We start from the raw sequence: 24,842 nt of genomic DNA on the forward strand, positions 1-24,842 counted from the left end.
GCCTGCTTATCCTTCAGAGTTTTACTCAAGCATCCCTTTGCAGTGAATCCTGACCCGGGTAGGGTTAGGTGCTATGTCAGATGCATTCAGCTCTAAAAGAAAACCCTCAGTATGTTACATACATAGGGTGTATTTTTGTGGTTTTCTCACATAAGAAGTCCAAAGATAAGATGTCCAAGGCAGGTACAGGTCTTCAAAGCCCTAGGTCTTTCTTCCCACTCTCCATTCTGGGTATGTTGGCGTATCACCTTATGGTCACAAGGTGGCTGCTATGGCTTTGGACACAGTCCATATTCAAGGAAGGAAAAAGGGGGAGTGGGTAGAAATAGGTATATCTGAAACTTTCATGCGGAAAGCAAAAACTTTCCCTTCTCAGTAGCCAAAAATGGATCTGATGATTACCCGCTTAGTCTCAAGGGAGGCTTGGAAATAGGGAATAGGATTGTCATAGTTTACATATAGACCATTTTGGCCTCAAACAAAACCTGGTTTTATTAGCATGGAAGATGGGGAATGATGCTAGCAAAGCAATGGACCACTGCTTTCCCTGTAGTAGTAATATTCACATGGCAGCATCTCTCACTAGATTGTAAGCCCATGTGGGCAGAGACTGTGTCTTGTTCTTTGTATCCCTGGTGCCTTACACCATACCTGACACATAGTAGTTGCTCAATAAATGATCAGTTCAGTGAAACAGCAAGTGAAAGTATATGTGTATTCAGCACATTTAATTTTTTAAGTCTTTATATAGTGATTCCTTTGCTCTTTAATAATATGGATCTGTTATCTCAACAAAATAACTGAAGGTAGACCCAACTGTCAGTCAGGATACAAGTTTTTGGAGAGACTGTCCTTCCAGGATTCAGCTCAAGCCCAGATGACAAAAGTTCTCGTGGAATTGACAGTGACCCTTTCAGCTGGAATCCACATGAGAGGAGCCTGCCCAGCCCTTCCCAGAATAGTTGATCTATCTCTCTGGCCCCCCATTCAGCATTGCAAAGAGACTTTGTATGAGGAGGCTTGGGATCTGCCTCATGGAAATAAGCACCATGAACACTAAACCTGATCTCTCCATTCCTCCTTCCAATAATACTATAAAATTTTCCAGCAGAACTTTTTTTTTTTTTTAACATTTACTCATCATGTCCCACCTAGATTTTATATTCCTCCTGTGAATGGCATCTCTTCCATGCAGCCCTCCAAGCTGGAAGCCTAGGAGTCCTCAAAACTGCCTCTTCCTTATTTCATCTCATTTCTCTCTGAATCTCTCTTAGAACTGCTTACTTGACCCTGTCTCTGCCACCACTCTAAGCGTAGCCCCTTTTCTGCTCTCCTATGGACTGGTCAGATCCTTCTGATTGGTTTTGCTGCTTCTAGTCTTAACATTCTTAAAAACCATGTTCACGTTTCTCTTGGAAAGAACTTTATAAAATGTGTATTCAGCTGTGTTACTGCCCTGTATAAAAATCTTCAGTGTCTTCCTACTATCTTCCTCTAAAACTGCCCTGTCCACCAATTCAGCTTCATCCGTTACCTCCTTGGCCTCCTATTTCACGAAACGACAAAAGAAACCACTTGGATTTCCTTTTTCACACTCTGCCATTTCTCACTCCTGTGGCTGTGTTCATGGGGTTGCCTCTGCCCAGCATGCCCTTCACCCGCCTCTCCTTAGCTGGTTAACTCCTGCTTGTCCTTTAACACTCCCCTAATTTGGGAAGGCTTCCCTGAGTTAGGTGCCCTTCCTCCTGAGTATTCCATTCTCTCTAATAATTGCCCACTGTGCCTGCTCTGCTGGATGCCAGCATGCACTCCCCAAGGGTAAGGGCACTCGTGATTCCTCTTTGTGCCCTCGGTGCCTGGCACAGAGTGAGGACCTCATTCATTTCTGTTGACTGGCTAAATTGGGGAGTAAGAAGGGGATGAGGTGGCTTTCAGATATATCAAATAAGCTGACAGGCTGTTACAGTAACTCTGACTTTTTAAATAGGCCTGTTTTTATGTCAGTATTTCTATTCCCACATGCCTGTCTACTTCTACCATGTATGCTATGAATGTTGTGTTATACTCCTGATAAAGATGTATTCTGCGTTTGGTTTTTAGGTTAAAGCCATTCACATCCACTCTGATATGTTCTCAGTTCAAAATGGCTTGCTGACACCGACCCTAAAGGCTAAGAGACCTGAGCTGAGAGAGTACTTCAAAAAACAAATAGAAGAGCTTTACTCAACCTCCATGTGAAGTTCAAGGAAAGTTCTTCTCGGTATAATGGACAATGTAGCAATATTATAGTTGTTCTTGAAAGTAACAAGTCAGAATGATGCAGCTGAAAATGAAAAGCACGTGACCTTATGACTGAGCCTTTTCCTGTCTCTAGAGGTCTTTAACAATATTTTCTCTCTCATCACTGAGTACACTTTATTTTTATTACAATGATATTGTAGCAAGCTGCTAAAAATATCACAAGTGGCATTGTAAAAAAATCGACTTTTCTTAAGAACTGTGTACCACTAAAAGTAATATATTCTCAATGTTCACAGAACTTCTATTAAATATAAAAGAAAAACATAACTGATACATTGTACTTAATTATTTTTGAAATAGTAAACAGGTATGGCAAATACTGAGGCAAGGTGGACTGCCTTATTCGATAACTGATGGACAAAATCACAATTAAATTAGACTTAAATGAAAACTAATACAGAATCTTGCTGAAACAGACATGATACATAACTTCTACATAACTTTATAGCTACATAACTTCAGATTCTTTAAACATAATAATCCTTATTGGTTTGAAAACGTTTTCTGTCCAATTTTTACTTTTATTTATGATGAATGCAAATTCAGACATTCTTAAATGTTATATTTACATAACATTTTACAAAGACTTTTCAATCCATTTCCTTATTTATTAAGCTTATTAAAATATTAGGAACTACCCAGAAGTAGTGTAATATACAACTGTTTCAAGGATAGTATGTGTATATTCATGGATGTCTTACCACATGTATTATGAAAGATGTCTGTTGACTCTACATTGGATGGAGCTTTAGGGAAGACTTGGGATAAGAAACCCAGAATTATTTCGCACGGTGGGCAGCGATTAATATACCAAATTTCCTTGCTGGGTTCTTCCAGTCTTCCATTTTCAACATGTCTATGCCAGGCCTGGGAAACATGTGGCAATAATTCTGAACAGTTGCTCTTTCTTCCAATAAGACTGTCAAGGCAGGATGTAGGGAGGAGGGGAATGTCATCTCCAAATAAAATAAATTTTCAACAACGTAAGTTTGAAGAACCTCTTCAAAATACCCCTAGAAAACTACTTAAGTCCATCATAGATAACTGTCTCCTTGGGGAATAATTTCATGCATAGAATCTCTAAATGCTTCTAAATACCCATGAAAACCTCCTCTCTTGTATTATGTGCTTAAACACTTCTTGTACCTGGGTGCCAACAATGTCATATAGTTAAAGCCCAGCATGAACAGCAATTAAGTCCCAAGCTACAGACTGCATCTGAAGAAGAAACTGTCCCTAGGAAAGTGTTTTTAAAGTGTTTTAATCTGTAGAGCCAGGATCTGAAAATAGACAGGGGCAGTGGTCACAGTCCAGAAGCTCCTTTCACCGGGAGCAAATCCATACTGTCAATAAGGCTGTGGGTTAGAAACTGCATAATCACACAGGCTTACTAGATGAATCTGCACCAGAGATGATACATTTCAGTCTTAGCAATAGTGGACCAACCCCAGTTTTGTTTCATGTATTTATCCAGTCTTCTACATATTCCTTTACTGGACTCTCTCTGCAGTCCCACTGCTCACACTTAAGATTTGACTTATGGTAAATAACCCAGTTCTATGCACATTATTCTATGCACACTAACTTTAAAGGCATTTCTAAACAAACAAATACTAAAAATGTCCAAGGCCACATCTACATAACATTAATTTTTTATATTTAATATATATTTGACTAATTAAAAGAAAATTGCTACCTGGATATTCATTGCTATAAAATTGCTATTGGATATTCATACTATCTTAAAGGCGAGTAGCTTCAGGTCTTGAAGAAAATGAAGCTGTTTCCCTTTGTCCTTCCACTCAACTAAATTTCATGTTTATCTTTGTTTACAAAGGATTTTAAACAGTGTAATTTTAAGCAAATAATTTTGATTTTATTTTGATTCCACTTTTACCTAGTAATAGAGATAATTGATTATGGGTAACTTAAGATTTCTTTTCCTCACTTTAAAGATCTTAAGTTTCTATTTAGCCTTCCTAATCCTCATGAAAACCGTCACACTTGGGCATATAAACAGGTTCTTGCAGATGTGCTGAGAAAAGTAAACAGCAGGCCTTAAATATATTGCATGTACATTTATTTTTTCCTCTGTTTAACTACTGAATTTTTTAATAAAATAGAAATGAAACAGTATGTGTTAACGAAAGAAAATCCTTCTTGCCTCAGATTTTCCAACTTTATTTTGAGGGGAAAAAGTTGGTATTTCTCTTTAACCAAAAATAGAAAAAGGCTATGTACTTAAGATATTTACATTCATAGTGGACATCAATCCAATTTAAATCCGAAGTATAACAGCAGTCAATTACTTAAGCATAAACATGTTTTTAAATGTTTGGCCTTTATTCTGTTTCTCATTCAAATTTGTTGGTAATTCTCACATTTTACAAACTGATATTGTTTATAAAGATATAAAGTAGAATATACACCATTTTCTTTCCTTTTGCCATAAAAGTCGTCTTTGTATTGTATTGTGATTTTCCTCCAGATGAGAGAGGAAACTGACCAGGTGTGGTGTGCAGGCCTAGCCTCACATATTAGGAACTCAAGAACTCAGGAATCTAAGGAATAAATACCCAGTCTCCCTCACATAAGCAGGTCAACTTTCCATTCTAAATTTAGGTAAAACTGCAAGCATGAAAAAAATAGAATTTTTCATTGCAATTTTTATAGTCAGGTAATGTTTTAGCAACTTGAAGTCAGCACTTAATTTGATTGTATTACCCATCAAAGAGTCGCTAATCTTTTCTGTTTCTAGCAGTAAAGGAAATGAATTATTCTTTATTTTCCAAATGTATTAATATAAAGCACAAATGTGATGTAGTTACTTAGAATACAAAATACTATGAAATGAATGTAAAGAATGGAAAACTGTATTTTTGCATGAAAACAGACCACTTACAAACTTAATATCTCAGGAAAAATGAAAAATTATATATAAAATTGATAAACTATATGTTGAATTAAGTTGGTATATTTTCTTGCCTGTTTCTATTTTAAGAAAGCATATACGTGAAAAGAAAAACATGATCCCGGTAGTCAGAATTTTCTAAGTATGCTACAAGGTCCTTTCTGTGAATCTACAGTTAACCACAGTAAGAATGGAATTAGCATTCAAGTGAGGACAAAGCCCTAATGAGAACACATAAATGGTTATAACCCAGAGGCAATAGATACATATTACCTGGAGGCAAGCACTTCTAAACTTGGTCCAAACAAAAGGTTTTCATGGGGTGACAGTGGCTTTTAAACATTCGACTGATTATTTTTATTTTTCTTGTTAAGTCACTGCAGCAGTTGCATGAAGGGGAAATGGATATTTTTTGAAGAATTGCTTATTCTACTTTCAATTTTTAAAAATTGAGGAAATTTAAAAGTTACCTTTTAAATATGCATAAAAGTATATTAACTGTAATTATATTTTTAGTTGCTTTGTTATAATAGCATGCATATCAAATATACAATGCATTTATGAAAACTTTTGTAAAAAAATAAAATTTTTTTTGTTTCTCAAAGTTTCTTATAATTACTATTTTATAAATTTATTTAGCATAATCCTCTGATGTTAGTATATTTGGTGATCACTGGTCATAATGCTTATGGTAATTCTGGTTGATTATAATAGAATCAAGCTATATCACTAGGCAACCTACTCTACATCCTTTGTAAGGATCCCCAAACTCCGAAGACTTATGGTCCCCCCAGAGAAGCTCTCCTTTGCCTTGCACATTTGCTATTATCAAATGTGTCCTGGATTTAAGTGTATCCAGGATTTAATTCATTTTTATATTTTAAAAGAACACACGATTGTATTCAAATTTTCCATCACGATGGCCCTTAAACAGTATTTCCATGTCTTTTACCCGTACACAGTGAGTACGCTCTTAAAATGGTATTTCTGCAGTCTAAATTATGCAGATTTTGCTTTCTCCATATATTTGCTACCATCTACTCCTCTCTGTTTTCAAAGCTTTTAGTGTAGCTGGGGCCCCTCTCATCTCTCGTCTGGAATATTACAGTGCTTTTAAAGTTAGTCTTCCTGTTCCACGTCAGCTTCCTCACATTTGAGTCAGGGCAATGTTTCTAAATTGAAAATCTGGTCATGCCACTCTCCTGCTTAGTATTCCTTCAGTGACTTCCCATAGTTTCTAGGGTAAAGTTCAGGCTCCCTGGTTCAGCACATAAGGCCCAGGGTCTCTTCTCCAGTCCTTCCTCCAAAGAGTCTTGGTTCCAGTTATGCCAACTACTTTTTGCAGTGGCCTAAAAGCATCATGATTTTAGTCTCCTTTTCATAGAATACCCTTTCCTTTAATCTCCCTAATTCCTATCATTCACCTCTTATATCTCAGTTCAACTACCCTTTTCTCTAAGAAGCTTCCCATATGGTTGCATGGTTGACTAACCCTCTGCCACATGCCCACTAAGACTAAGTTGCTTGTGGTTGTAGCCCCAGCACAGAAAGTCTGTACCATCATGGAGGCTCAAGAAATGTCTGCTGAATAAAAATCCCCTTGGTCCTTTTACATATGTTGCATAGTATTAAGACTGCAGTACTTGAAGATACTTTCCATTTATCACTTATTTTTTCCCAGTCCTGTGGACTAAGCAAAAATAAGCTGATTTTCAGTTGAACCTAAATCCTGTGGATGGTACCACAAATGAAACTGCTCAGAGCTCAGGTTGCAAGGGTTTGGTGGGGGGGGTCACTTGATAAGAAACTGGTATTCTGAAAGATTTCCTCTGGGCTCCAGGGAATGAACTGGCTGTTTTCCCAAAAGCTTTCTTCAGAAATCTCTTAAAAATTTGGAATCTGTTTGCCCATAGAAGTTAGCATTTCCATGACTTCCAAATCTAGTCAAAACAATCATATGACTGAACTGAAACACTGAAAGCAGAATTCTAAAGTATAGATATGGAAACAATATAACAGGAAAATGGAAGATGTTCAGTTTAACACTTAGGACTGAATGCTTGAGGATAGAGTGGAGGGAGATAGATGACTGCGTTGAGATACCTCCGCCCTACTTCACCCTTTTGTAGGGAACACATTTCTTTCTCCTTGTGTAGGCTGGGCAGGCGGAGCTTTAAATTGAAAGTCTGACTGTAGTCTCTTCTCTTCCCCTTGCTACTTAAGGCTTCAAGCTCTTTTCCTTGCTCTCCTCCCGTATTCCTTTCCCAGCCATGTGTTGGGAGGAATGGGAGCATGACAAGCACACTAGCCAAATGTTAGGAGATTCATGCCACCTATGCCAACCTCCTGTCCTAATGAGCCTCCTAAGACAGGTGTCCTAATTGCTCACCTTTGAATTGAGGGGACAACCAGATCATCTCTAAGGACACTTTTGGCCCAAGAAATGACACCGGAGGTTATTTCAAGTTTTGAAGCCCTGGGCATTAACTCCCATAAATCTTGACTTGATGGAACCTCAGCGAATATAATTCAGTATAGAGAGGGTTCTAGAGAATAGGGCCATCAAAGGGCAGATCAGCTTTTGCTTCAAGCTGTTTTCCTTTTTCACCATTTCTTCCATTTCTATGTCTTAGGCATTCCAGGATCCATACCTCCTAAAAATTAATTTAAGAACCCCACAATTAAAAAAAAAAAAAAACATTCTCCAATGGGAGAGAAGGGAGCCTGGAAAGCTGGCTTGTAAACTACAGACTGCCTGTCAGCATGTATGGATGTGACTAGAGAAAGGATGTTGAAATATGATAATTGCTTTATACAACAACAAAACTGTGAGGTCCTTGACTATTTAGAACCGTTTCTAATTCACTTTTGTACCCCACGACCTACCATAATGCCTGACACAGACTAAGGTGCTGACTAAGTACTAATTCAGTGACTCAAAGCACTATATGTAATAAAGTAAGCATGGCTGCCCTCTATTCTTTACAAAGTTAAGTTTTAATAATTAATTATTAAGTGACTTTCTATGAGCAGATTTTGAATTAAAAAATCCAGTGATTTTATTATAAAAACATTGTGGCTATATGTGTGCTTCATTTCAGTTCAGTTCAGTCACTCAGTCGTGTCCAACTCTTTGTGACCCCATGAACCACAGCACGCCAAGCCTCCATGTCCATCAGCAACTCCCGGAGTTTACTCAAACTCATGTCCATCGAGTCAGTGATGCCATCCAGCCATCTCATCCTCTGTCATCCCCTTCTCCTGCCCCCAATCCCTCCCAGCATCAGGGTCTTTTCCAATGAGTCAACTCTTCACATGAGGTGGCCAAAGTATTGGAGTTTCAGCTTTAGCATCAGTCCTTCCAATGAACATACACAATATTGGAGCATCACAAAAGAAGTCTGAGTTTTTCTAATTTCATCTATACAAATAGCATGTTTTAAGGTTGTGAAATGTCATTTTTTAAAAGTAAGAAGATGGTTATTATATACACAATATGTTTATCAGATGCAGCCAGATGGTCTGTCCTCAGTGTATGGAGTGAGTGGTCATTCCCATGTTACTCCCTTTGGGCAGAGAAAAAGACCTGAGCCTCAGGGCACTAGGAGGGGAGCCCTTGTGGAACTCTCTACCTTAACCACAAGGCTACTAAGAGATGTCCGGGAGGTAGCTTCTAGGCAGGGGCTCAGAGATTCTGCTTGTCCCTGAGAAGAAACCTCCTGGAACCTAAGCACTTCTAATGCTTGGTTAGACTCTCAAGTTACCAAGGCTCCACAGCAAATTGGCGGCTCTAGGGACTGAGGTGCTCAGAAAACATTCCCTGTCACTGTAATGTGCTTTCATTCCTCTCTCACCTTCCTACACTGAGTCAGGCTTCCCCCTGGGAAGACTGTGTGCTTAGAGACCTCAAACTCCATTACCATGGCCTTCCTGGTAATGTTGCTAAGGAGACTGGCCCAAGTATCAGTACCAGGTGTTGGGCCCAGCGGACTAGTCTTCCCAGAAGCCACCACGTTACCGCGTCTTCCCAGAAGCCGCCGCGCAACTTCCCGGAGATAAAAAGGCGGGAGTGAGGCAGGCCTCTCCAGGCCAGGGTGGGGGTTGGCGCTGTAGGCCTTTTGGTTTTTCTCACCTTTTTAATTCCTCTCTGGGTGCCCCGCAGGCCTGGACTCTGGTTCCACAGGACTGTAGCTAGGTTCCGCAGAAAGACGACGAGACAGGCCGTCCAGGGCTAAGAGGCCTCTGGGGCCTGGCGGTGGGGTGGCAATGTGGTCACTAGGGGTCTATACCCGCAAAAAGCAGGCCCGCGGTAGGCTCAACCTAACCCCAACGACAAGTCTAGGTGCCCGGGCCAAGGCGGAGGCCCCGTCACGGCCCGGCCGAAAGCTCTTTGCCCACTGTAAGCTCCGCGGGGCTGGCTCATGGCGCAGGCTGCGGGGTGGACAAGAACCAAGGGCGGGGGCGGTTGGGCCTCAACCCCAGGGTTCCACCAAAGCCTGCAGGCAGGCCTCTGGGGCTTTTATCCTGAAACGTGTCACCCTATCTGTAGGCCTGAAAAGAAATGGCAAAACGCGTGGTTTGCAGAGAATCGCGGAAAAATCTGAGCGGAGTGGTCAGGGAGGTGGCAGCTCTCGGCCACCGAGGTGTGTATACACAAGTAACAGCCCCATGCCTCTGGCCACCTCAAAATTTCAGTCCTGATTTGATCCTAATAACCTCTCATTCTAAGAGTCAATGAAGAAGAAGAGTCAGTGAAAGAAATAATGTGTTCTGATTTAGCTCTTCTCAGAACACAGAACTGGGAATTTGACTTAGGAAAGAGAGATATTTTGTTTTAAAGAAGGAAATTTGGCCAAGTTGCCTAAAGGCAAATGCGATATAATCTCCAGGAAAGCATTCCCGGCGTATTGTGTGTTGATACAATTCACACACTATGTTCTGGTGGCTAATGATGACCCCCATAGAGCCTTTCAGATTCTCAACAGTGTGAACAGTGATCTGGAGTGTGGAGAGCCAAGTCCAGACACTACAAACTAATTGTGTTGTTTGTTTGTTAGCACTGAGTTAAAAGCTACAGGAGAGAAAAACCTGCATGAAAATAGCACTAGTGAAGAGACCCAGGATGAGAAGATTGCTCTATTGAGTGTATGTATGTTTCTCCTCTGGTCCTTGGATAAACTTAGTGTAGAGACTAGTGATACCTAATGTACCTCTGAAAGAAAGTATAATATGATCTTTGTTCAATAGAGACTACATAACTTTCCAGTGTTTTTATACATACTGATGCTGTGGCTTTAGATAGGGCCTTGAATTTCTGATTCTGATAGACTCATAGCCATGCATTTTTATTTTTCTTTCCTTTGTCAAAGATTTAAGAAATATTCCTTACTGGCTAATTTTCTGTGTGACAAATATTAAGTGCTTCTTAGTAATTCTGCTATGTTTGGTAGCACACATTTCGAAGCCATTTTCATGTTTTCTCATTTGACTTACATTAACAATTAGAAACAGAGGATTCATTATCATTAGAATATTATACAACTTCCTGATCTAATGTACTTAATGTGGATTCTGTAAAATATTTTACAGATGTATAACAGTAGTTTGGGCTTCCCTGGTGGTTCATATGGTAAAGAATCTGCCTGCAATGCAGGAGACCTGGGATTGATCCCTGGGTGGGGAAGATCCCCTGGAGAAGGAAATGGCTACACACTCTAGTGTTCTTGCCTGGAGCAGTAGTTTGGAGAAACTCAGATTTTAAAAATTGCTTGTGACTCATACGACATTGGAGAAGGCAATGGCAACCCACTCCAGTACTGTTGCCTGGCAAATCCCATGGACGGAGGAGCCTGGTAGGCTGCAGTCCATGGGGTCTCTAGGAGTCGGACACGACTGAGTGACTTCACTTTCCCTTTTCACTTTCATGCATTGGAGAAGGAAATGGCAACCCACTCCAGGGTTCTTGCCTGGAGAATCCCAGGGACGGGGAAGCCTGGTGGGCTGCCATCTACGGGGTTGCACAGAGTCGGACACGACTGAAGTGACTTAGCAGCAGCAGCAGCAGCATATGACATTAGCATTAAATTTGATAGTCACAATCCAGCTTTTTAGCTTGCATATTTCTCTATGACAAGTTTTTTTGGGGAGGGCAACTTTGACAAAATACATTTCCCCAGATTTTAGCGGTGTTAAGTATCCCTAACAGATGATTCAAGATGTGCAAAAAGAATATTTAAGCAGTTCCTTTCAATTTTTGTATTTTCCTTCCATTTATTTTTTCCTGTGCCTTTAAAAACGTTTGTTTTTTTTTTTTTTTACAAATTATTGTATAAATTCCTCTAACATTAAATAATCTTCAAAAATATGATTTTTAGTGTCTGCTTAGTGCTTTGTCATATATAGTCATATTTTAATTTCTATAACTATTTTTTTGTGGTTGAGAGGTTGAGATTGTTTCCAAGGTTTTGCTGTTTTAGATATCAGTAGATATCCTACCACAGAAATTGTTTTTATATACCTCAAATTGTTATCCTAAGATAAATATGTTGCAATGGGTCAAGGGTTGGATTATGTTTAAAATTTTTATTTTATTTATTTCATTCTGTCCAGTTGGCACCATCTTATCTGAAACTTAAAAATATAGATATAGATAAAGATGTATAGATATATTTGATAGATGAAAAGTAGCATGTTGTTTACTTTCCATTTCTTTGAATGCTAGTAAAGTTGATACTTTTTCTCATTTTATTGGCCATTTGTGTAACTTTGTGAAATACTTACTTGTTATTTATTGAAGATAGTTGTACTTTACACACATATGTAACAAATATTTCCACATTTGTTTGTTTGCCTTTTATTTTACTTTTGGTATTTTAGATTTATTTATCAATCATTTTCTTTTTATTTATTTTGCTTTAGTATTTAGAGGGGAAAAAATTCCTTCTTGCCTAGGGGATCAGAAAAATATTCATCTTTATCTTCTTGTTGCTGGTTTATCCGGGACTTCCCTTCCCTGGCAGCTCAGCTGGTAAAGAATCTGCCTGTAGTGCAGGGGACCCCAGTTGGATTTCTGGGTCAGGAAGATCCACTGGAGAAGGGCTAGGCTGCCCACTTAAGTATTCTTGAGCTTCCCTGGTGGTTCAGACAGTAAAGAATCCTCCTGCAATATGGGAGACCTGGGTTCTATCCCTGGGTGGGGAAGATCCCCTGAAGGGAAAGTCTACCCACTCCAGTATTCTGGTCTGGAGGATTCCATGGACTATATAAGTCCATGGGGTCACAAAGAGTTGGACATGACTGAGTGACTTTGACTTTCATAACTGAGTGACTTTCATTTTCACTTTGCTGGCTTATCCCACAATAGTTATTGACTAGTATATTTTTTGACACCCTAGATATGACCACAGTATTATATTTTAAGATTTAATATTATATATCAGATTACATCTATATCAATAAGCTGAAAAATGTTTTAAATATGAAAGTGATACACAAAGTTAACATTAGTTTTACATTTTTAAAATAACCAAATAAATGTTTTTATAATATTAAAATATAAAAATATTCCATCTCATAATTTGTGCTATATGTTTAATTCTTATTTCACATAGGAGTCAGTGACAGATGATCTCCAGGCTGATAGTAGTAATTCATCAAATAGTAAACAAGTAACAGGTAAGACTGGCAATGTGAACTCCTTCAACTTACTTTCTTACAAACATAAACATCCATTTGTATCTGTCTTATCTTCCCATCTCAGTAGAAAAGATGTCTTTCTCCTGGTCCAAGTTGAATCCTTCTGCCTGTGCTCTGGACTTCATCCTCAAAGCCTTCAAACACAATTGTGATAAGTGTTACAAAAGTGAGGTAGACTTGACTGTAACTGAATTTAGTTGAAGAGATTAGGGAAGGCTTCCATGAGGGAGTGGTAATCTACTTGAGATCTGAAGAAAAGTAGAGCTTAACTATACAGAAAGATGAATAAAGAGACATCCAGGCAGAGGGAACAGAGGAGGAAATGTGATAATAAGATAAGGTTGGACAGACGAGACCTTCCATAGCCTTGCAGGCCATGCCAAAGATATTTATCTTTGGAGCAGCAGGAAGCTGCTGAAGTCTTTTAAATAGGGAATAATATGATCATATTAGTTACTGTATGGGAAGAAGCAGAGTGGATGTAAATAGGCATCTTTTGGGACTGCAGTAGTAAAGGGGAGGAATGATAGCACTGGAAATGGAAAGAAGTGGATATACGTATGGTTATTGTAGGAAATGAAATTGACAGAATTTACAGATGAAGTTTGAAGATGGAGGTGTCAAAGGTGACATGTGTTTCTGGTTTGCATAACTGAGTGTAAGGTGGTGCTGCCATTCACTGAAAAAAATCTTGTTTGAAGGAAAAATCATAAATTCTCTCTTTAATATATTAAGTAATGGGTGCCTTTAAGATGACTAGTAATTCAAATAGGGAGTTGAATATGGAGGGCTGCTGATAGAATTTTGGTGTAATTGAACTTATTTTTGAAAACAAAGAAGGATGTCATTACTACACTAAGCCTGAGGAATTCTTAAAGACAGATGAGATCGGACTGATAAATATATGAAGAGCAGAGAAAAAACACTGAAGAGGTAAGAGTAGCTCTGGAGATACACTTAACTCAAAACACTTGGTCAATAAATGTGAAACACTATAATAGATGGGACCCTGAAGGAGTTGTCAAGACGATGGATTAAGCACTACATTTAGGCAGTGTATGACCTGGCCCCCTACTCATCCCTTTCTTATATTGGAACACTGGCAACTTAGTGCTTGCTGCCAGGTCAGAACCCTAGGAATTACTGCCTAGCAAAGTGAACTAAGACTTCATTTTGGCTCCTTAGGATCAATGTTGGAGCTGGAGAGAGAAGCAGAAGAGTCTGAAGTAACTCCAGATTGCCATACGGATAGCAAAGGGACAGAAAAGTTAAAAAATATAGATTATGCTATACTTGTTAATCCCAGGGAAAAGATACATAATGGCTCTCTGAAATGGGAATTCTGATATAGGAGACTTCCAGTGTGGATACTAACCAAATAGGGCAGTGCCCCCATGTAACCTAGGGCTTCCTAGGTGGCTCAGTGGTAAAGAACCTGCCAGCCAATTCAGGAGATGTGGGTTCGATCCCTGAGTCGAGAAGATCCCTTGGAGGAGGAAATGGCAACCTACTCCAGTATTCTTGTCTAGAAAATCCAATGAACAGAGGAGCCTGGTGGGCTACAGTCTATAGGGTCACAAAGAATCAGACACAGCTTAGCAACTGAGCTTGCATGCACTCCCGTGTAGCCTACAATCCCCAGAAAATACAGGAGAACATCCCCACTCAGAACATAAGTCCCCAGAATATCTCATCACTCTTCTAAAATCTCCAGAGGTAGGTTGTTTTTTCAGAATTTATATTCTCTGCCATATAAACAGAAATTCTCAAATACACATATGAACAGATGATCGAAAACAGTCAAATCTTTGAAGAATACCAATGCCATGGAAGAGAGATCACAAATGCACCAAACAAAAGAATCAAAACCTGAAGGGATGATAGTAAACTTTAAATAACTCTTTAGAGACAAGAGGTAATTGAATCCATAATGTAATCAGCTGCTATAAAAAATTATAGTCCCTGGAAACTAAAAATATAAAATTTTAAAACAATAAATCAACCTAATGTATTCAGCTGAAAATCAAATTAGCTAGGTAGAAAATACAGGAATTTTCTTAAAATATAGTGTAAAAGAACATGGAAAATGCTTAACAAACACTTTTCCCTCCTTCTTCTTCCTTATTTGCCTAGTTAACTTCCGCTACTTCTTCAAATACAGATTCAGGTGCCATCTCTTTTGGAAGCCTCTCCTGACTGCTCTTCTCTCTTTCTAGATGAGTTGTTCTTTCCTGGTAGTTCCATGGCACTGTCACAGGACTCGAAACAACAGTATAATATTTGTTCATCTAGGCCCTAAAGCTGTTAAGAATAAGCACTGCCTTTTATCTTCCTTTCCATGCTTGAGACATAATATAATTTTAAATGCTTGTTGAATGAGTTTTCTACTCTATTTAGAGGGAATAAACAATTTTATCATAATCAATATTTTAAGAAATTATAGTTTAAATATATGATAAATGTCCTTGGTTAGTAGCTTTATCAAGTTGATGTGTGAAAAGTATGAGAAAATAGAAGATAGACTGTCTCTAATTAACAAACTAGCTGTATCTGAGTTTGTTTGATATTTGATTGATATTTGAAACCTAGAATACGTTATACTACAATAAAATATAAATGGTTAGGTTTTGAGCAACCCACAGAATTCTATTTAACATATAATTGTTTTAATTCTGTCTTGGAATCTAGAAAATTTGCAACATGATTAAAATTAACTCAGGATTTCATATTTAATCTGGAGGATTGACCAGATTTAGTTATTCCTTCTGAAAACACTAAAATATCAATAAAGGCATAAAAACGGCATAAGGCCATAATGTAGACAAAAAGAGAAGAAACCTTAGCTGATAAGAGATAATCAACAAAAGTTTGGAATCTGCAATGTAAATGAATTAAGTTGAATCGGACACGACTGAGCGACTGAACTGAACTGAATGTAAAAAAAAGGCTGAAACTAGGACAAACCACAAAGTGAAATGACGCAGGCTGAAGTTCAGGAATTAGAGACATCACATATCCCACATATTTGTGAAGGAATAGGTTGAGATAATGTTGAAAATAGTATTTTGGAAATCTTTAAAAGTAGCAGTTAGATACTATGATCCCTCCCCCAAGACGATGTAGCCAGGCAGCTACTTTTATTCCCACCATGGCTGTCCAGAGACACTGAAGCAAAGGGATGCTCAGTACTGCTGAGGGCAGGGGTGCTATACTGAAAACTAGCAGTGAGGTGTGGGAGGAGGAGGGAAGGGAATTAAGTAAAGTCTGTTCATTTACCTCAGACTCAGGAAAATACACCCCAGTTAAAAGCCTAGAGGGTTCCTCTCTTGGAAACTTCTCTGACCAGGAGAAAACCTATATTCTGGCAGTAATGACCTGGTTCCTGTCCAAGTACCCTTCAGTAAAGCCCATACTGCTTCCTAAACCTCACTTATGAATCCAGTTTCCAGCCGCTCTTTAGTGCCTCATTCTTAAACATTTAAGAATTACCAGACATTTAAGGAATTATACAAATTTAGTATGTATAAAATAAAAGTTAGATACCAAATAAAAAGAAACTTGAAGAACACAGACAATGCAAGAAAAAAACCTTTTAAGTCATATTTTCATTATTATCCTCAGTGTGATGAAGAAACATGTCTATGAAACGAGTGTAGGCTACAAAAAAAAGGAGCATTCAGGGAACAAAAAGAATTCTTAAAAATATGAAATCAGGAATAAAACTTTCTATGAAGGATTGGATGATCAATTTAAGGAAGTACTCCAAAAGTTGAACAGATGTTAAAGAGAAGATAAAAGAAATAGTGATGACACAACTCTGTGAGTAAACTAAAGCCCACTAGACTGTATCCTTTAAAAGATTGGGATTTATGGAATATGAATTGTATTTCAATAAAGCTGCTATTTTAAAAAGAAAAATTATAACCTGAGTCCAGGCATTCTAATATCTGAAAAACAGTAGTTCCAGATATTATAAAGTAAACAGGAATGGAATTATTAAGCACATGAAACTAGAAATTTTTTTAGAATTCAAAGTGATCATGAGTATACATATTTTTCATTTTTATTTTTTAATATAAATTTATCTAATTGGAGGCTAATACTTTACAATATTGTATTGGTTTTGCCATACATTGACATGAATCCACCATGGGTGTACATGTGTTCCCCATCCTGAACCCTCCTCCCACCTCCCTCCCCATCCCATCCCTCTGGGTCATCCCAGTGCACCAGCCCTGAGCATCCTGTATCATGCATCAATCCTGGACTGGCGATTCGTTTCACATATGATAATATACATGTTTCAATGCCATTCTCTCAAATCATCCCATCCTTGCCCTCTCCCACAGAGTCCAAAAGACTGTTCTATACATCTGTGTCTCTTTTGCTGTCTTGCATACAGGGTTATCACTACCATCTTTCTAAATTCCACATATATGCGTTATTATACTGTATTGGTGTTTTTCTTTCTGGCTTACTTCACTCTGCATAATAGGCTCCAGTTTTATCCACCTCATTAGAACTGATTCAAATGTATTCTTTTTAATGGCTGAGTAATACTCCATTGTGTATATGTACCATGGCTTTCTTATCCATTCATCTGCTGATGGACATTTAGGTTGCTTCCATGTCCTGGCTATTATAAACAGTGCTGTGATGAACATTGGGATACACGTGTCTCTTTCAATTCTGGTTTCCTCAGTGTGTATGCCCAGCAGTGGGATTGCTGGATCATAAGGCAGTTCTATTTCCAGATTTTTAAGGAATCTCCACACTGTTCTCCATAGTGGCTGTACTAGTTTGCATTCCCACCAACAGTGTAAGAGGGTTCCCTTTTCTCCACACCCTCTCCAGCATTTATTGCTTGTAGACTTTTGGATCGCAGCCATTCTGACTGGCATGAAATGGTACCTCATAGTGGTTTTGATTTGCATTTCTCTGATAATGAGTGATGTTGAGCATCTTTTCATGTGTTTGTTAGCCATCTGTATGTCTTCTTTGGAGAAATGTCTGTTTAGTTTTTTGGCCCATTTTTTGATTGGGTCATTTATTTTTCTGGAATTGAGCTGCAGGAGTTGCTTGTATATTTTTGGGATTAATTCTTTGTCAGTTGCTTCATTTGCTGTTATTTTCTCCGATTCTGAAGGCTGCCTTTTCACCTTGCTTATAGTTTCCTATGTTGTGCAGAAGCTTTTAATTAGGTCCCATTTATTTATTTTTGCTTTTATTTCCAATATTCTGGGAGATGGGTCACAGAGGATCTTGCTGTGATGTATGTCATAGAGTGTTTTGCCTATGTTCTCCTCTAGGAATTTTATAGTTTCTGGTCTTACATTTAGATCTGGTCTTATGTTTAATCCATTTTGAGTTTACTTTTGTGTATGGTGTTATAAAGTGTTCTAGTTTCATTCTTTTACAAGTGGTTGACCATTTTTCCCAGCACCACTTATTAAAAAGATTCTCTTTTCTCCATTGTATATTCTTGCCTCCTTTGTCAAAGATAAGATGTCCATAGGTGCATGGATTTATCTCTGGGCTTTCTATTTTGTTCCACTGATCTATATTTCTGTCTTTGTGCCAGTACCATACTGTCTTGATGACTGTGGCTTTGTAGTAGAGCCTGAAGTCAGGCAGGTTGATTCCTCCAGTTCCATTCTTCTTTCTCAAGATTGCTTTGGCTATTCGAGGTTTTTTGTATTTCCATACAAATTGTGAAATTATTTGTTCTACCTCTGTGAAAAATACCGCTGGTAGCTTGATAGGGATTACACTGAATCTGTAGATTGCGTTGGGTAGTATACTTATTTTCACTATATTGATTCTTCTGATCCATGAACACAGTATATTTCTCCATCTATTAGTGTCCTCTTTGATTTCTTTCACCAGTGTTTTATAGTTTTCTATATATAGGTCTTCTGTTTCTTTGGGTAGATATATTCCCAAGTATTTTATTCTTTTTGTTGCAATGGTGAATGAAATTGTTTCCTTAATTTCTCTTTCTATTTTCTCATTATTAGTGTCTAGGAATGCAAGGGATTTCTGTGTGTTGATTTTATATGCTGCAACTTTACTATATTCATTGATTAGCTCTAGTAATTTTCTTGTGGAGTCTTTAGGGTTTTCTATGTACAGGATCATGTCATCTGCAAACAGTGAGAGTTTTATTTCTTCTTTTCCAATTTGGATTCCTTTTATTTCTTTTTCTGCTCTGATTGCTGTGGCCAAAACTTCCAAAACTATGTTGAATAGTAGTGGTGAGAGTGGGCACCCTTGTCTTGTTCCTAACTTTAAGGGAAATGCTTTCAATTTTTCACCATTGAGGATAACGTTTGCTGTGGATTTGTCATATATAGCTTTTATTATGTTGAGGTATGTTCCTCCTAGTCCTGCTTTCTGGAGGGTTTTTATCATAAATGGATGTTGAATTTTGTCAAAGGCTTTCTCTGCATCTGTTGAGATAATCATATGGTTTTTATTTTTCAGTTTGTTAATATGGTGTACTACATTGATTGATTTGTGGATATTAAAGAATCCTTGCATCCCTGAGATAAAGCCCACTTGGTCATGGTGTATGATCTTTTTAATGTGTTGTTGGATTCTGTTTGCTAGAATTTTGTTAAGGATTTTTGCATCTATGTTCATCAGTGACATTGCTCTGTAGGTTTTTTTTTTGTGGCATCTTTGTCAGGTTTTGGTATTAGGGTGATGGTGGCCTCATAGAATGAGTTTGGAAGTTTACCTTCCTCTGCAATTTTCTGGAAGAGTTTGAGTAGGAATTTAGCTCTTCCTAAATTTTTGGTAGAATTCAGCTGTGAATCCATCTGGTCCTGGGCTTTTAGAATTCAGCTGTGAAGCCATATGGTCCTGGGCTTTTGTTTGCTGGAAGATTTCTGATTACAGTTTCAATTTCCATGCTTATGATGTGTCTGTTAAGATTTTCTATTTCTTCCTGGTTCAGTTTTGGAAAGTTGTACTTTTGTAGGAATTTGTCCATTTCTTCCAAGTTGTCCATTTTACTGGCCTATAGTTGCTGATAGTAGTCTCTTATGATCCTTTGTATTTCTGTGTTGTCTGTTATGATGTCTCCATTTTCATTATTAATTTTATTGATTTGGTTTTTCTCCCTTTGTTTCCTGATGAGTCTGGCTAATGGTTTGTCAAGTTTATTTATCTTCTCAAAGAAGCAGCTTTTGGCTTTGTTGATTTTTGCTATGATCTCTTTTGTGTGTCTTGCATTTATTTCTGCCCTAATTTTTCAGATTTCTTTCCTTCTACTAACCCTGGGGTTTTTCATTTCTTCCTTTTCTAATTGCTTTAGGTGTAGAGTTAGGTTATTTATTTGACTTTTTTCTTATTTCTTCAGGTATGCCTATATTGCTGTGAACCATTCCCTTAGCACTGCTTTTACAGTGTCCCACAGGTTTTGGGTTGTTGTGTTTTCATTTTCATTCTTTTCTATGCATATTTTGATTTCTTTTATTATTTCTTCTGTGATTTGTTGGTTATTCAGCAGCGTGTTGTTCAGCCTCCATATGTTGGAATTTTTAATAGTTTTTCTCCTGTAATTGTGATCTAATCTTACTGCATTGTGGTCAGAAAAGATGCTTGGAATAATTTCAATTTTTTTGAATTTACCAAGGCTAGATTTATGACCCAGGATATGATCTATGCTGGAGAAGGTTCCTTGTGCGCTTGATAAAAAGGTGAAATTCATTGTTTTGGGGTGAAATATCCTATAGATATCAGTTAGGTCTAACTGGTCTGTCGTATCATTTAAAGTTTGTGTTTCCTTGCTAATTTTCTGTTTAGTTGATCTATCCATAGGTGTGAGTGGGGTATTAATGTCTCCCACTATTATTGTGTTATTGTTAATTTCCCCTTTCATACTTGTTAGCATTTGTCTTATATATTGCAGTGCTCCTATGTTGGGTGCATATGTATTTATAATTGTTATATCTTCTTCTTGGATTGATCCTTTGATCATTATGTAGTATCCTTCTTTGTCTCTTTTCACAGACTTTGTTTTAAAGTCTATTTCATCTGATATGAGTATTGCTACTCCTGCTTTCTTTTGGTCTCTATTTGCATGGAATATCTTTTTCCAGCCCTTCACTTTCAGTCTGAATGTGTCCCTTGTTTCGAGGTGGGTTTCTTGTAGACAACATATATAGGGGTCTTGTTTTTGTATCCATTCAGCCAGTCTTCGTCTTTTGGTTGGGGCATTCAACCCATTTACATTTGCGGTAATTATTGATAAGTATGACATCACTGACTCAATGGACGTGAGTTTGAGTGAACTCCGGGAGATGGTGATGGACAGGGAGGCCTAGTGTGCTGCAATTCATGGGGTCGCAAAGAGTCAGACACAACTGAGTGACTGAACTGAACTGAACTGATGATCCCGTTGCCATTTACTTTATTGTTTTGGGTTCGAGTTTATACACCCTTTCTGTGTTTCCTGTCTAAGGAAGATCCTTTATCATTTGTTGGAGAGCTGGTCTGGTGGTACTGAATTCTCTCAGCTTTTGCTTGTCCGTAACGCTTTTGATTACTCCTTCATATTTGAATGAGATCCTTGCTGGGTACAGTAATCTGGGCTGTAGGTTATTTTCTTTTATCACTTTAAGTATGTCCTGCCATTCCCTCCTGGCCTGAAGAGTTTCTATCGAAAGGTCAGCTGTTATCCTTATGGGAATCCCCTTGTGTGTTATTTGTTGTTTTTCCCTTGCTGCTTTTAATATTTGTTCTTTGTGTTTGATTTTTGTTCATTTGATTAATATGTGTCTTGGGGTGTTTCGCCTTGGGTTTATCCTGTTTGGGACTCTCTGGGTTTCTTGGATTTGGGTGATTATTTCCTTCCCCATTTTAGGGAAGTTTTCAACTATTATCTCCTCAAGTATTTTCTCATGGTCTTTCTTTTGTCTTCTTCTGGGACTCCTATGATTTGAATGCTGAGGCATTTAACATTGTCCCAGAGATTGTTAACATTGCCTCAGAGAGTCTCTGAGATTGTCCTCATTTCTTTTAATTCGTTTTTGTTTTTTCCTCTCTGTTTCATTTATTTCTACGATTCTATCTTCTACCTAATTTATCCTATCTTCTGCTCCGTTATTCTACTGTTGGTTCCCTCCAGAGTGTTTTTTATCTCAATTATTGCATTATTCATTATATATTGATCATTTTTTATTTCTTCTAGGTCCTTGTTAAACCTTTCTTGCATCTTCTCGATCCTTGTCTCCAGGCTATTTATCTGTAACTCCATTTTGTTTTCAAGATACTGGATCATTTTCATTATCATTATTTGGAATTCTTTATCAGGTAGATTCCCTATCTCTTCCTCTTTTGTTTGGTTTGGTGGGCATTTATCCTGTTCCTTTACCTGCTGAGTATTTCTCTGCCTTTTCATCTTGTTTATATTACTGTGTTTGGGGTGGCCTTTCTGTATTCTGGCAGTTTGTGGAGTTCTCTTTATTGTGGAGTTTCCTCGCTGTGGGAGTGGTTGGACGGGTGGCTTGTCAAGGTTTCCTGCTTAGGGAAGCTTGTGTCGGTATTCTGGTGGGTGGAGCTGGGTTTCTTCTCTCTGGAGTGCCATGAAGTGTCCAGTAATGAGTTATGAGATGTCAGTGAGTTTGGTGTGACTTTGGGCAGCCTGTATATTGAAGCTCAGGGCTCTGTTCCTGTGTTGCTGGAGAATTTGTGTGGTATGTCTTGCTCTGGAACTTTTTGGCCCTTGGGTGGTGCTTGGTTTCAGTGTAGGTATGGAGGCGTTTTTGAGCTCCTATCAATTAATGTTCCCTGGAGTCAGGAGTTCTCTGGTGTTCTCAGGATTTGGATTTAAGCCTCCTGCCTCTGGTTTTCATTCTTATTCTTACAGTAGCCTCAAGACTTCTCCATCTATATACCACCGATGATAAAACATCTAGGTTAAAGATGAAAAGTTTCTCTGCAGTGAGGGACACCCAGAGAGGTTCACAGAGTTACATGGAGAAGAGAAGAAAAGATTGAGATATAGGTGACCAGGAGGAGAAGAGGGGGAATCAAAAGAGGAGAGAGCAAGCTAGCCAGTAATCACTTCTTTATGTGCTCTCCACAGTCTGGACTGCTCAGAGATGTTTACAGAGTTATAGAGAGAAGAGAAGATGGAGGAAGGAGACAGAGGTGGCCAGGAGGATAAAGAGGGGAATGAAAAGGAGAGAGACAGATCCAGCTAGTAGTCAGTTCCCTAAGTGTTCTCCACAGTCCGGAACACACAAAGAGATTCACAGAGTCGGGCAGAGAAGAGAAAGGGGAGGGAGGAGATAGAGATGACCTGGTGGAGAAAAAGGAGAGTCCAAAGGAGAAGAGAGTAGTCAAGCCAGTGATCTCACTCCCAAGTAATAATGGTACTGAAGACTGGGTTCTTAAAGGTACAAAATTGATCAGATCAGATCAGATCAGATCAGTCGCTCAGTCGTGTCTGACTCTTTGTGACCCCGTGAATCGCAGCACGCCAGGCCTCCCTGTCCATCACCAACTCCCGGAGTTCACTCAGACTCACGTCCATCGAGTCAGTGATGCCATCCAGCCATCTCATCCTCTGTCGTCCCCTTCTCCTCTTGCCCCCAATCCCTCCCAGCATCAGAGTCTTTTCCAATGAGTCAACTCTTCGCATGAGGTGGCCAAAGTACTGGAGTTTCAGCTTTAGCATCATTCCTTCCAAAGAAATCCCAGTGCTGATCTCCTTCAGAATGGGCTGGTTGGATCTCCTTGCAGTCCAAGGGACTCTCAACAGTCTTCTCCAACACCACAGTTCAAAAGCATCAATTCTTTGGCACTCAGCCTTCTTCACAGTCCAACTCTCACATCCGTACATGACCACAGGAAAAACCATAGCCTTGATTAGACAAACCTTTGTTGGCAAAGTAATGTCTCTGCTTTTGAATATGCTATCTAGGCTGATCATAACTTTCCTTCCAAGGAGTAAGCATCTTTTAATTTCATGGCTGCAGTCACCATCTGTAGTTATTTTGGAGCCCAGAAAAATAAAGTCTGACACTGTTTCCCCATCTATTTCCCATGAAGTGATAGGACCGGATGCCATGATCTTCATTTTCTGAATGTTGAGCTTTAAGCCAACTTTTTCACTCTCCACTTTCACCTTCATCAAGAGGCTTTTTAGTTCCTCTTCACTTTCTGCCATCAGGGTGGTGTCATCTGTATATCTGAGGTTATTGATATTTCTCCCAGCAATCTTGATTCCAGCTTGTATTTCTTCCAGTCCAGCATTTCTCATGATATACTCTGCATATAAGTTAAATAAACAAGGTGACAATATACAGCCTTGACGTACTCCTTTTCCTATTTGGAACCAGTCTGTTGTTCCATGTCCAGTTCTAACTGTTGCTTCCTGACCTGCATACAAATATCTCAAGAGGCAGATCAGGTGGTCTGGTATTCCCATCTCTTTCAGAATTTTCCACAGTTTATTGTAATCCACACAGTCAAAGGCTTTGGCATAGTCAATAAAGCAGAACAAATAGCAAAAAGCAAAGATTAAAAATCTAGGGTAGAGGTTGGATTCTCAAAAATACAATATTAAAGAAAAAACAAAGTCACAAGAATTATAAAATATATATATATGAATTGAGAAAGCAATGTCACCCCACTCCAGTACTCTCACCTGAAAAATCCATGGACGGAGGAGCTTGGTAGGCTGCAGTCCATGGAATCGCTAAAAGTTGGACACGACTGAGCGACTTTACTTTCACTTTTTACTTTCATGCATTGGAGAAGGAAATGGCAACCCACTCCAGTATTCTTGCCTGGAGAATCCCAGGGACGGTGGAGCCTGGTGGGCTGCCGTCTATGGGGTTGCACAGATTCGGACACGACTAAAGCGACTTAGCAGCAGCATATATATGAAGTTTGCTTTAAAATATAGGGTCTTTTTTTTTTT

General features: G+C 38.6%; 2 protein-coding genes across 17 annotated transcripts in view; both read left to right on the forward strand.

Moving 5' to 3' along the window:
* ACSL6 (acyl-CoA synthetase long chain family member 6) overlaps nt 1-2,568 on the forward strand; it is a 63,273-nt gene extending 60,705 nt beyond the window's left edge. For all 10 annotated transcript variants that reach the window (XM_086410421.1, XM_086410426.1, XM_086410423.1 and 7 more), the window contains one exon: nt 2,101-2,568. In XM_086410421.1, the coding sequence (XP_086266547.1) occupies nt 2,101-2,238 (138 nt within the window). In that variant the 3' untranslated portion in view covers nt 2,239-2,568. The remainder of the gene's footprint in view (nt 1-2,100) is intronic.
* A 6,663-nt stretch (nt 2,569-9,231) lies between these two features.
* The window catches only part of MEIKIN (meiotic kinetochore factor), a 135,570-nt gene continuing 119,959 nt past the window's right edge, over nt 9,232-24,842 (forward strand). For 6 of the 7 annotated variants that reach the window (XM_086410429.1, XM_086410430.1, XM_086410432.1 and 3 more), the window contains exons 1-4: nt 9,232-9,611; nt 9,762-9,855; nt 10,270-10,357; nt 12,823-12,886. In XM_086410429.1, the coding sequence (XP_086266555.1) occupies nt 9,479-9,611; nt 9,762-9,855; nt 10,270-10,357; nt 12,823-12,886 (379 nt within the window). In that variant the 5' untranslated portion in view covers nt 9,232-9,478. The remainder of the gene's footprint in view (nt 9,612-9,761; nt 9,856-10,269; nt 10,358-12,822; nt 12,887-24,842) is intronic. The other variant, XM_086410431.1, reaches the window with a different exon arrangement.

Source organism: Bos grunniens, chromosome 7 (assembly GCF_055505025.1).
Source record: "Bos grunniens cultivar Pamir isolate PY7600 chromosome 7, Bosgru_T2T1.0, whole genome shotgun sequence".
Classification (NCBI taxonomy): Eukaryota; Metazoa; Chordata; class Mammalia; order Artiodactyla; family Bovidae; genus Bos; species Bos grunniens.